Source organism: Falco rusticolus, chromosome 4 (assembly GCF_015220075.1).
Source record: "Falco rusticolus isolate bFalRus1 chromosome 4, bFalRus1.pri, whole genome shotgun sequence".
Lineage (NCBI taxonomy): Eukaryota > Metazoa > Chordata > Aves > Falconiformes > Falconidae > Falco > Falco rusticolus.
The window spans coordinates 76,424,085-76,438,189 of record NC_051190.1 but is presented as its reverse complement, the minus strand read 5'-3'; the positions used below and the strand labels follow the sequence as shown (position 1 = coordinate 76,438,189).

The following is a 14,105-nucleotide window of genomic DNA, read 5'->3' as shown; positions in this document are numbered from 1 at the left end:
TCAGAGAGCTCAACCTTCACAAGCACTGACAGTTTAAAGGAAGTGTTCTGATCTACATGCAATTAGGGCAGAGCCTTAGTCATAGATTCAGAACTATCAGATTCAGACAATCTCTACAAAAATAAAACACTGAAAGATGCTGCCATCAGGAACTGAAACGTAACAGAAATGATAGCCCTTAATAAAGATACCATGTATAGAAGACAATGCAAAAAACCCAAAATTCCCAACAGGGCATGAGGCAGAGCCACACAACACAAACATGAATATTTTCAGAAAGTAATTTAGAATAATCTAAGATGAGAGGAGAATTTTGAGAGTAGTCCAAAACAGTCCATACAATCATGAAAAATACCCATTTGACACAGTAAAGTTTATCTTGACTTTCACAAACTCTTCGAAATAAGCAAACAATCAAAATCCTCATGAATCAAAGTCTTCTGGGTAAGAAAAAAAGTCGAAAAATTTCCATTCATAGTATGGGACCAGCATAGTTCACAAGATACTAATAAAATTCACAGAATGCCTTTAAGTTAATAGCAGTCAGCTAAGATTTCTTCCTCCTTTCAAATCTTGCATGGAACACTGCTATTAATTTCAATTGACACATGAACTATAACAGCACTGTTAAATGACTGAGGAAGAAGAAGTGTTGTTATTTTTCCAATTTACTCCTAGAAATTATTGTTTTAAAATTAATTTGACTGATAAAAAAAATTCAAGGCTGTAAAGCACTGTGAGGAACGGTGACTAAAGAGTAAGTTTAAAAAATTCCCACCATAGCTTGCCATTTTCCATAATCTTTAACTGATTCATTTGCAACATCTTCCTAGAATTAATTTTTCTGTCTGAATACACTGCCTTTGAGGTGAGTATCAAAATGAGTAGCCTTTTCCTGTTTTATTAAAAGCCGCCTGGGGTTATTAGTGCCTTATGCTCCCTCTACTGACTCTATAAGAAATGGCTCCAAAATCCTCTAAGAAGGTTCTCTCAAACAGCTTAGGATTTGGTATAGTACTTCAAATAATTAAAAAAGGCATGAAGTACAATAATGTGGAGTGCCAAATCCCCGTGAAAGTCAGAGTAGAACATCTGTCTTCTTTCTAAGGTAGAAGCCTTAGAAAATATATCCTTCCTGCAGCATCCATGGTATTAACTACTATACAAGCTGTTTATGATACTCTTAGGACATTTCTTCATAGTGTCTCAAGGGTTTTATAGTTAGGTGGAAAGAAAGAATTTCAAATTTCCATTTTTTTGTGTAGTTCTTAGCAATATTTCTTTATAAACTCTCCTGCTCAGTTGAATCCACAAAATCTATTTGTAATCTCCTGTTTACCCTTTGTTATGTGATGTGAAGGACAATAATCGATTACCAGTTTGACACTCACACTATATTTACTTTTCACATTTTGAAAAATACCTCATGAAGTGACCAACAGGATATAATCTATAAAATAGGTCAGGGAAATTTCCCCACAATTCAGAAATAACTTAACAAAGGATTTAGTATACTACTTCTATTGTCTTGTAAGGTGAGTGACCTTCAGGATGGCTTAATGTTTTGCTATTTTACTGAAGAAAAATGAGTCATCTATTGTGTTGGTTTTGAGGTCTTTTTTATAAACGATGATACCTACATCATGATACGCCACAAAACTAAGTCTTTGTCATTACAGACACTGAATACAAAGAGAGATAAAAATCTGAAAGCCACAATGAAATACAATTCCTAAATTTCTTACACCACCTCTATTACACTGAGCATTAACAAAATCCAGGTACTTACCAGATCAATCAGACTCTCCTGGATTCTGTTCAGTGTGGTGCGCAATCTGCTGCTACTGAGGCCCAGTCCTGTCGATTCAAACTGGAAGAAATACAGTCTATTTAAGCTGGGAAAGGAAAATTCATTGGTTTAAACTTTACAGTGATACAGCAAAACTTCAGTTTGTAAACAAGAGCTACAATTCACAACCCTACAAAATGAAAAGAAAATCAACAGAGGTGATGGCACTCAACACTGCACCAGTGTGAACAGAGATCCAAGTACCTTTCATGAAGATGACAGCTTACCATTTGCACCAACAAACAACCAGTATCCTTTATTGTTACAATACTGTATTTGGGTGCAAGACTAGATTTTCTCATTTGGGTGATATGCCCAGAATGGCGCACCACGATGCCCCCATTAAGACTTGCACGCACACCACATCCAAGTCAAATTGTCTTGACTTCTCTCTCAAGCTACAAAATTTCTTGTAATTCCTTATTAAATATCTAACTTGCATATGTAAAATTCTATCCATTGATTTTTATAAAAGTCATTATTATTTAATGCTTATAAAGATCTAGCTGAGAAATGTGCCATCTTCACGTCCATCGCTCAAGAAGTATTATGGAGCAGATGTTTAACTGGGATAAATCAATATAGCTACACTGATTTCCTGGCAAATGCAATGCATTATACCAGCTGAGGCTCTGATGGAACATGCATAATTATTATAGCTACTTATCTTCTACTTTTAAATAAAAAAAACCCAAAGAACAAACCAACACAACAAAGGAAGTGGAAATGTGACAGCTAAGAGGCTCACATTTATGTCAGGAGCCTGGAAGTATTTGAACACAATTCTGGTATGTGATTCGCACCAAAAGGCAATTCACTGAACAATATTTAAAGCACTGTTGCATACTGTATTATTAGACTATATATAGATAATATATGATATAATATAATATAGATGATATATAAGTCGATATTATATATTGACAATATAGAGATATATATTTTTCTATATATAGAAACTGCCTTTCAGTGCACTAAATCAGGGAAGGAACTGTTAGAAGTTCATGTCATCTTTGCTCCTTTTAAATACAAACCAGTATAATTTAGGTCCCCATTTAGCGCATCTAATGTTTCTGACTTAAGATGTTGTCTATCTGCCCCAAACCTCCTATATATTCAATGAAAATTTACATCTGAGCTGAATTCCCACTGGAAGTACACTCTGTTGGAATCTAGAATCTGATCTGGGAGACATAAATCACTATCCTAGAGTCCATGTGTGATAGAAGTGTTCACTCCTTTGTTTTTCCACAGATGAAGTAAGATTTTTTACAATAATTATTTAGTATTTTTCCTCACATTTTTACTGTAGAAATATCAGTTCTGAACTGCCTTTCATTTTGCAGGTATATGGGTAGAAAAAAAAACCAACACAACCTTTTTTCCCTTTAAGAAACACATCCTTAATTTTCCAAATTATCTTTTTTTCCTCCTTAACTTCATACAGTAGTTTTTCAAGATATGGCCATAACGACTGCAAAACTAAGACTGGCTGTTCTTCCTGTTAGTTAAGAACAAACAGAAAAAAAGCCTGCTTAAAGGAAAAAAAAAAAAGTGTACACATATATATATTTAAAAGTATATTTGCAAGTTTCAACCATTAATTTTAAGAAACTTGCACCTGCACCATCAAAACTACACAGCACACAATGTGCCATTAATTCTTTCTCTTTCTGCCTTTCAATTACTTTCAATAGCTATCAGTAACTTTCACTCACTTATTCTGTAATGATATATTTCTTTGTTTAAAAATGACAAATTTCACATTTGAAACATACTGAATGAAAAGGAATGTAAAAACAAAGTTAAATTCCCATGAAACACAGCACATCAAGAACTTCAGATTTATCAGGCAACCAGTTACAGACTGAAGTCAGAATTGAGCATCCATATGTGTAAGGGGAGGGAAAAACTGAACAAACAAACAAATAAAACCCCAAAAAGATTGCTTTCAGCACTCTTCCACATGACTTCACACTGAGCATGTCACTCATCAGTGCTTTGCTTGCAAAATAGTAGACAATTAAATCCCACAAATTGATGACCTAGTAAGCCACATTAGACAATTTACAGAATGATTTTACTCATCACCAATTCTACATAACCCCTTACACTTAAAAAAAGTGTTTTCCATTAAAATGGTCATTGGTTTACAAATTATGTCTTATGAAAAAAAATATTAAACCACCTCAAATTTATTCTGCTAAGGAAGAGTGCTATGTGACATGTTCATGAATGTCTTACCCTTGAGTGAGCAGATACTAAACATAGTCAATTCTTTTAACTTCATGTTAGGTTGCTCCACAATTCGAGATAAGGAGAAAAGGCAGCCTTAACTTGCATCCCACAAATTAAAAAGGTTTTCAAAGAGCAATTCTTATTAAAATGGTGTGCAACTTTTGGCAGTGAAGAAAGCCAAATACTGACGACATAGGATAATCATTCTACAGAGGTCCGGAAAGAGCAATGACTTAGCATCAGGACCTGACACAAAACTCAACATGTGTATTTTAAATCCTTGGTTTTCACTGAACTCTGTACAATTAATCACTCTCCTTACGTGCATACTAACTTAGCATACAACACAAGCACAATATTCACAAAGAATTTCAACCATTTAAGGAAGTTATATTACCAGAATTTTTTTAAGAATCCCATTTGATGCTATTTTGTAAATAAAAATAAAATCACATACCACAACCCATCTCTACTTTCTAAAGGTTTATGACCACTACGGGGAGTGAGGACATTCAAGCAGCATTACAAGAGGGTTTATTACATTCATAGACCCTTTGTAAGCATTATGTTTCCTATGGAAAATCATCTGTCAAAACAAAAATTAGGCACTCTACAAAAACATCACAATTTTACCACCCATCTGCTATAATGTTTACCTGCCTAGCACTGTGCTGTTCTCTGTTAGAAGTAGAGAGTGAGGAACTCTGTATGGGCTTTAAAAACATAAAATGAGAGATGCAAAAACCATAAAAATAAATGCAACACAATGTGAGTACCACAGCAGCTGACTAAGTCAATGGAAATCAATTGTTTTAACAAACAAACAAAAGAAACACCACCCATCTTCTAAACACAAACAAACTGCAAATATGTTTGTTCTGCCAAAGAGAACAGCTCAAAACCATTTAGAACCATATGCTGAGTCTGAAAATCCGTTACAATTTGCCAACAGATGATGATGAATTTGGAACCCCATGATATTATTACTTGTGGAGTAATTTAGGGGCCAAGAGAGGAGAAAATTGTTTTTACATGCAGCTTTTCATAAATGCTTCAGATCAACTTTCAACAGAATTGTCTTGATATGTACAGACACTGCCAACAAGCATTTACTTCAACTACAAGACCACTCACAAAAACCCTCAAACTTGTTTTCATTAATGCAATTAATTTGACAGAAGAATACTAGATCTGAAAGTGTATTTCAAACCTCTTAAATCTAAGCTACTGCTTAACTTTCATGGTTCCCTTCTCCTCTTCCTTTTGCTATTCTTATTCAAGTCAGAGAAATACATGTAGGAAAATTCAATCACCTGAGACTCTCAGGGCTCCAAACCACCTGCAGACTGCTCCTTTGCGCCCCACTTTCTGCCACTACTTTTAGGTATTTCACGCTATCTTACCTCCCTTTCAAAATACTGCTGGAAAAGATTACAGAATCTATTCAAAACATAATAGGATTCATGTCCCAGCGATAATGGTGCTCCCAGTACTTATTCCCTTTATTGCTGATCTAATCAGGTTTTTCTTACTCCTGCATTCAAATGCATTCTGTTGCCACTAATTTTTTTGGGGGATTACATATTAGGTAGTACTTTAAGTAGAAGTCTCTTCTCTCTTCTCTATTCTCATTCTGCATACACAGTGATAACTGGAAATGAATAATGTTTCTACCTACCGTGTCATTTCGGCCAAAAAATGTATAGACTGCATACAGATAATAATCGAAGAGCTGGGACATGAAGTGGATCACATCAAATGCAATTGGTTTCAGAATATTCATCATCTGCATGTACTTCCCTTAAAAATGAAACACAAGATCAGTTTCCTCAGCACAAGCGCTACAAAGACAGAGCTGAGTTTGACAAATTCAAAACCAGCTTTACAAATTTTATTATTTAGCCCTGAATATTGATTAAGAACAACTTAGTAATATTTTAGAAACTAGGAGGTTTAAAACCAAAGCTAAATATGATGACTAAGACACCACAAATGCCTCCAGACTCCTCCAAATGTGGATATTAATCCATATCAAAATGTCTTGAACCATTCTTGGCCTTCTGGTACCAAATTCAAAATACACAACGTTCTGAATCCTCTACAAGTTTCAGCTTGATTTAGCCAAAAAAATAAAAATCTCCTAAAGTAGTCTCCAATAAGAGATATATACAGCCAATGAAGATTTTATGCATTAGTGTGTGTTTATATATGCACATACGGATATTTTCAAAACAACAGAAAAGCACAGTATAAAAATTATATGCCCAAGACCAGATTTTACCTAACAACTGTAGGAATAATGTAATTCACATCAGTGACGTAGCATTTCTGGCTCTCCTTCCTTTTTATCCTGGGGTAAGAAACCCAAATAGTTTTAAGACTTATGTTTGAAATGTTTCTAGAGGGACAGACTGACAGAAAAGGAGGGTACCAGGACCCTGGCACTCCAGAGAGAAGAATAATTCCTTCTCTTCCTTACTGTTCTCTGTGGTTGCACATTTAACTTGGGGAAAAAGGAAAAAGGAAAAAAAACACCAAACAAACAAAAACCAAACAAACCTCAGGACCTTCATCTATGTTATCTGAGTCAAACTGGATTTAACTCAGAAAGAAATTTTTCCCTACAAGTCTAGTTCACAGGGCCTATAGTTTTTAGTTATTTTGTATTCAGTATAAGGCATGGCTCTTTTCATAGGGTCATACAAGCAGCATACTTAATGAAAACCCTGATATTTCCTACATTTCCTGCTGGCTAGCTCAAAAACGACGTACCACTTGCCCTATTAGTATCTTAAAAACTAAATAATATATAATAAGCTTTGGGTTATTATAGTAACAGACAGCAATTTTTAAACCAAAATATAAATGTAGTCCACCCAGCATACAGGATACAGCGGATCATTTAACAAACTGTCATATTCCAGACATGTTTTGATGTGACAGGTTGGAAAAAATTACATAAGGGTGCTAAAATATTTTTTTCCCTGTAGTCAACAACACTATTTTTCAAGTTAATGGTGTGCCCAGCAAAGTAATTTACTATCAAGAGAGATACAGAAAATGTTGTTTCAGGGAAAGAAATTGAGTAACAAATAAAATTAGCATTTAGTATCACGTGGAGTTATTTGATTTTATTATTTTTTTTAAGCAATGACTTGTGTAGGTCAGTAAAGATAACATTAATTTGATACAACTACATACCTGGTAAGATAATATAGCACTATTGTGAAACTAATAACCTGACATTGCTACCTTCCAGGTTTCTACCTAGCTTAGACTCCCTGTTTGAATACTGTCCATCTGTGTCCCAGTTTGCTAACACACACAAGCATGTATTTTGTTATTTTTCAGATTTGACACAGGCTGCAATACTTAGTATTTGGCAGTTTAGCCCAACTGTTAATTCTGTGCTTACTTATTAATGTTTTGAACCACAGCATTATGAACAAATTGAAAAGCAGATTTTAAAAATTCTGTCTTCCAAAAGGGAAATCAAATGCAGCCAATTCCAGCACAACCCAATGTGGAAATTTTCAGACATTTGGGAAAGGATGGTACCCTAACCAAAGCAGCTGCCACCTTTGTATGTGCTATCTGAACATTCTGTATTGCCACAGGCTGATTCTTTTCCACTTACTCTGTGATAAACACATTTTTAAACTTGCCTGTAACCCATACATAATATCAGGGTGATGTGTCACATCCTGGACAGTTAGATTTCCAAGTATCTGTGCAGCTGGCATGAATATTCAAGGTAATCTCTTGGGCAGTACCTTATGCTTTTACAAAGGGCTATATACTGTACACTGCCCAAGTACTGTCCCTATAAAAATCTTCTGAAGCCAAGAACATTTCTCTATTACTACATCACTCAGCATCTTGACACAACAAGTATTCCAAGAACATTTCCTCCTAGTTGCTTTCTCTAACATTATGCCAACTTTTAATTTCTATACATTGTTACCTAGTTGCACTGAAGTTCCTATTTTGGGTGAAAAAAGCGTATATGACATTTCCAAACAGCACCAGCAGCCCAAATCCACACTGTGCTAGCAACTTCCAGAAACACTCGAAACACCACTTAATTTCAGCAACTCAAAGTAGCGTGACATTCTAGAGGCTCCCTGTTAACAGCTAGAACTGCTGAACATTTGCCAGGTTTCTTTTGAAGTATTACTTACAGCACTTCTTTTATTTTCAAAGACAGTAAGCAGAGAGCACTCTCTCTCAGACTAATCTATATAAAACTGACAGCAAAAACCAAAAAAATAAATAAATACACAACCTCCTGAATAACATATATTTGAGTTTTAGTGTATCTGTGGTCATTAGTAAAACAATTTCCTATGGAGTCTCACAATTCCAGACATGCAGCTTCCTACAACATACACTAGGAACATATTTCCACTTTGAAGGAAAAAGTGAAAAGCCCATTGTAATTACATAATTTTAGAAGACTCTATGATTTAGGGTTTTTTAAGTCTCATGAGGTTCTATGCTATGTGACCAATCACTCACCTCAGCTACAAGATTTCTGCCGTGATAATTGTCATCATCATTACTATTATTTTCTTAAAAAGTTAATGGGTTTTAAAGCAAGCAAAATCTAACAGTTTCTTCCAAAAAAGCATTCACAACAAATCAGGCCAAAAAAGGCATCAAAAAAACCCAACATAAGAAATACCCATGATACTATTTCTTAAGTCAGAAAGCTACTAATTAAAATAAGAAGTAACCCAATCAATATACACAATGGTATGTTCACTAATTATTCTTGTTGACCTAGGTCAAAATATTCCATACAGATTTAATACAGGTTCATTCTTCCTTTTCATTTTAAGTCAACATGCAATGGCTTGATAGGAAAAAAATACCCTTATAAATTAATCTAATGGTTACTTTACACTGGAAACAGAGAATTACTTGGCTTATTAACTAGAGGGAAAACCAGATAAATTGAACTGTTCACTCAAAATTTAAGATAAAAAAAGTTACAGCAGCCCCTAGTTCAGTTATACACAGCAACTCATTTGTGTAGTTTATAAATGTTAAGTTACATTTTATTCACCTAGCCCTCATACAAAGCATACAGCACACAGAATCAAAACAGGTTATGAACACTGTTATGCTCGTTCAGTGAGTACTACCAGCTTGCATAAATTCCTAAAAACTGAGGGAACAATTTCTGTTACTTGATTGGAAATTTAAATCTGCATCTTCACCTCACTCCAGACTCTCTTTTTTAAACCTAGCTTCCTTTATTATTTGTTTTTAACTAATATCAGGGAGCTGATCTAGATCTACCAAAAGTCATGCTGATGCAACATATAGGAGGCCAGAATAGCAGGGACAAAATGTAGCAGGGACAAAACCCACTCACGTTAATGCCACCAAACAAATGTCTCTTAAAACTGAGCTTTATTTTCAAGGGAAAGAACACAGAGTACAGGCTTTCTGCAGACAGGACATATGTATACTGTCCCCTGTTCTGTGTTAGGCCCCTGCTTATTTTCTTAGGTGCCACGCCACTGGTGTTGCATATAGAATTCACTTTGACCAACACTGGTTGCCTAGATCTCCTGTGCAGTCGATAAGCAGCTCCAGAAGGCAAGTCTAAGAGATCTATGCAATGACACGCAGACAAAGACATCCAGGACAGCCAAACGCTATCACTGTCTGGAGTTACCTACAGTTCCCCATTGATAATGGAAGGATCCTAGACAGCCAACTCGGTTGTACTCCTTGAAATTACTGTGACGTTCTGTGGCATTTTCCTACCCAAAAATCTGAGACAGTGCAAGACAAACTGGAGCCTTCTATGGCATCAGCAGACTCTTGTTAAAAGATGGGCACACTCCACAGCGTTCCTGTCTGCAGTGGGAAAACACAGGGGAGCGGATAGTACCTGGATCTCCTACAACCTAGCATCACACCCAGCCAAATCGGCCAAGCAACAACATGCTTATCTTCACATTTAATAAGGATGATTCAAAAGACAAGAGGCGTTGTGAAGGGTGGAAAAGCTAATAAATCAAATAGTCTGGCTAAATAGTGGTATCTTATTTATTTCTTCTGTAGTCATTGACCCTTAGTTAAAGAAATATGTCTGACACCCCTGTGGATAGTGCCTGGAAGAAGTGAATCAAACATTTGTGTGCTAAGGCCAAAAGTCATGACAAAAGATGAAGGCATTTTCAGCTTCTGTGGTAGAAGTGTAATACACTAATAAAAACACAGCGGAAAAAAAAAACTGTTTCACTTATGATATCGAACGGTAGGTATTCCTCAAAGAAGATACAAATTAAGGTAAAATGAGGCAGGGTCACTGCAATATAGAAACATGAGAAACTGCAAAGAAACTAGAAATAAAGAATGACTAGGACAAGGACAAAGAGGAAAACCAGACTTGTTTGCTCAGGAAGTTACATTAAGAGCTAGAAGTACCGAAAGTCTTGCAAAACTAAATTTTCCAAAGATAGTAAAAATCAGGAGTTTTCCAATTATGGAAGACTAACAAAAGCAAACCGAACCAGGGGGATGTGACAGAACAGATATTGAGACATACAAGACAGCTCGAAAGCAAGAATGAATAGTTTGTCTTGGTTTTCATTGAGGGCAATATACTGACAGTGAGAAAAGTGAGGAGAAGGGGAACAGAGTGACCAATAGAACTGAACTAGCCACTTTCAACCACACTGAGAATGAGCTGGAGAAGAAATTAAAACAGTCAAACTACAGGAGCAAAGGAATCAGGACATAAAACATGGTCGTGAAATCAACAGTCTTGTAATCAGTGTAATAACCTGTATGTGCAATAAGCAGTCAAGACATGGGTTGTACTGCTACAACTGAAAAACAGCAAATAAAAATACATTCAGGTAGAGGGAAAACAGTAACTCAAGCAACTATTGATCCACTGCTTTAATTTATAGCATGCAGGACTGCAGGTCAAGATTCGAAGAAAGTATGGAAGTGAAAGAAGCAGAAACGCAGCACAAAAATTAAGATAAAACTACTAACCATGGATATACCAGAAGTAAACTATACCAGACTAAGATATATACTCTTGTTAGGGAACCTAAGTGATTTTCTAGACAAAGGACACAGTACATTTCACCTATCTGGGATTCAGTGAAAGTATTAATTTAATAATATTGCACAGTAAACAAGTGAAGTTAGAATTTTTTAAATTACTAAGTAAAAATTAAATTTTTATTAGTAAAATTAAAAAGAAAATTTTAAATTAGTAAATTAAAGAGAAGACAGAATGGAGGGTATTGAAAAGGGAGGTATCTCGAAAAGGAACTAGTGGAGTTCCCAGCAACTGACCTCTTTTGTATTTTCATGAATGACTCTAAATGGCACAAAAATAAAAGCTTGATAATGGAAAAACATAAGGAGGCACCACCAAACAGAAAAGGTTTGACATAATGTACAGGAGGAACTGAAGGACTTTGATGACTGCTGTAATAACAATTGGATGAAATTCAGTAGTACAAAATGTAAGGCCATGCATTTGGGGACCAATTAATTGAAAACATGCGTCTATAAACTAGCAGCTTATCCCTTGGAAAAAACTGGGAAAGTGAAGGACCTGCTGGCAGTACAAGCTCATTACAGATGGACTGAGCTGCCAGTACAAGGAAGCTGTGAGAAATCCAAAGAGGTGCAAAAGGGAGGCAACCTGTGCCCAAGATGTGTGATGCAACAGTGACACAATGCAGTGAGATCTCATCCAAAGTATTGCACAAGATTTTGGTAAGTCTATAACAAAAGCAGAAAAAGAACTGGTAAGAAAGTAGGGGACTTGAGCTTCTGGCAGATAAATACAGAGGATACTAAAAAGCTTGGCACATTTCATTTAGCAAATCAAAGACTGAGAATAAATAGGATTGCTTTCTGTAAAAGCAGCAGAGCAGTATGCATGAAAGAACAAGACGATCTGTTAAAGAGAAGAGTAAAAACAGGTGGATAATTTTATTTATTTATTTATTTTTACTATTAGGTTGATAAGGCTTATGGAATAGAATTCCTATTAGATAGTGTGGTGGGAACAAAACAGAAGTATGTTTAAGCTGGAGCTCAAAACAGGCATATTTAGAGGCAGTACTAAAGTGCCACATCTTCCTGTAGCAGGGGCTGCAGGAGGTCACTTTCCAATTCCATGTTCTAAATAATGCTATTATCACTCATTACAGAAACAATATGAAACAATCCCAATAGCAGAAAAAATGAATAATAAATGTAATTCCGGAAGGGGATAAAAGCACATATATGAGCTTTGAAAATAATGTTTAAGTTTGGAGCTATGGCCAGAGTCCACAAATAAAAAGACTCCATATGTAAAACTGGAAAACTAAAATTACAGCTCCACCTACTCATACACTGTTAGGGCAGGGGGGCAGGGGCAGGATGGGGGACGACCAAGTGGTTTGCATGAAAGGGCCACGTGTGATTTCTAGATTCGGTCTTAAATTTTCTTAGAACAAAACCTTATACAAAAAGGTAGCAAACATCTCTCTCCAACCTAACTCACAGATCAGTATCAGAAAATTTATGACAGAATAATCTCAGTGCTTAATTCAGGTCTATATTTTAGATGCTCCTAGAGGGAAAAAAGCTGTAAAAAAGTTTAGAAAATTAATTTCTGATTTAAACTGCCCTCTAAGAAAGCAAAAGGTACTAACCAGGTGTCAGAGCAGTGTTTTTTAAGAACAGCTTGCTCTGAAGTACCACAATAGTTTCCAATCACATAAACATTGAAGACAAACTTAATTAATATAACACACACAGAATTCCTCTCCCTTCTGCCTTATCTGATAAATTTAGGTAACTACTTCCCCTTCTCTAGAAATAAAACTAAAGTCAATAGCAGAAAATTACTGTCATACAAGTATCTAGATAATCAAATGGATGTCACAATCACAGAAAATCAATCCCCTTACACCTAGAATTGGAGGGTAGTGTTTTCATAGAGAACTTTTGACTAGAAAGGACCTCTAGATGTCACCTAGTACAACCTCTTGCTTAGAGCAGGTCTAAGGAGATGAGGCTGCTCATGGGCTTGCCCGTCATGTCTCGATCACCGCCAAGGTCAAAGATTCCCTAAACTCTCTGGAGACTACTAGGATCCATTCCAATTACTGAAATTACCAGTATGGGAGGGCACTTTTCTTCTAGTTGTCTACCATGTAGTAAAAATAGTTATTCTGGATGTGAGAATTTGAGTAACAAAAAGGCAAAAAACCCCAATCTAAGTTCTTACTTTTTTAACTATACTACTTTAAAATGAAGCATTTAATCCACCCAGACATATTAGCAACATAGAAAAGAAATAGATTAATGGTTTATCTCCACTATTTTTACACATTCAATCTTTTAGAGAAATAATCCACAATTATTGGTTAAAATCAATATAAGCCTGCAGATTAATTTTCAAAGTAAAAGTAACTTACAAGATATGACCAAATTTCTCTATTTGATTAAAACAAATTTTTGCTTAGTGCTTTATTTCTATTTTATTAACATTTTTGAAGAGTGGAAATAGAACCCAGGTAGGTTTATTTTTAAAAGCCTTAAAATTCATTTAACATATATGCTATAATCCATACGCTTGCATTAAAGTAAAAAACACATACAAAATACTGCAATTGTTCTACGTACCAACAAGTCTTATTACATTCAGCGTAGTGTTTGTTAGGATAGGTGCATTCACTTTATTGAGGTTATAATCTGATCTCTTTCTGCTCCTCAGAGTTTCTCGAGAAACACTTTAAACAAAACAAAATATACCAGACGTCACTGCCTATTATATTTAAAGACATACAAATAAAATTTAGTAGAAAAGAAATCCTTCCTCCCCGCTTCTTTCCCATGACAGTATGTCTTCCAGTGCAGAATTTTATTTATGCCAAAGCATAACTGGGCTAGGAATCTAATATTTAAAGAGAGAAGCCTGGTCTAATTTACACAAAATTGTGCTAGAGAAAGGAGTTTCTGAGTTCTATTCCAATGCTTG

At 35.5% G+C, this 14,105-nt stretch overlaps 1 protein-coding gene across 3 annotated transcripts in view; it reads right to left on the bottom strand.

The window, feature by feature from the left end:
• The window catches only part of VPS50 (VPS50 subunit of EARP/GARPII complex), a 93,423-nt gene that overhangs the window by 19,394 nt on the left and 59,924 nt on the right, over positions 1-14,105 (bottom strand). The window contains exons 20-23 of one of the 3 annotated variants that reach the window (XM_037383888.1): positions 13,751-13,857; positions 5,766-5,887; positions 4,744-4,800; positions 1,790-1,870 (exon numbers count right to left, since the gene is read on the bottom strand). In XM_037383888.1, the coding sequence (XP_037239785.1) occupies positions 1,790-1,870; positions 4,744-4,800; positions 5,766-5,887; positions 13,751-13,857 (367 nt within the window). Of the gene's footprint in view, positions 1-1,788; positions 1,871-4,743; positions 4,801-5,765; positions 5,888-13,750; positions 13,858-14,105 lie in introns of those variants that run through there. The other 2 variants (XM_037383889.1, XM_037383890.1) reach the window with 2 other exon arrangements.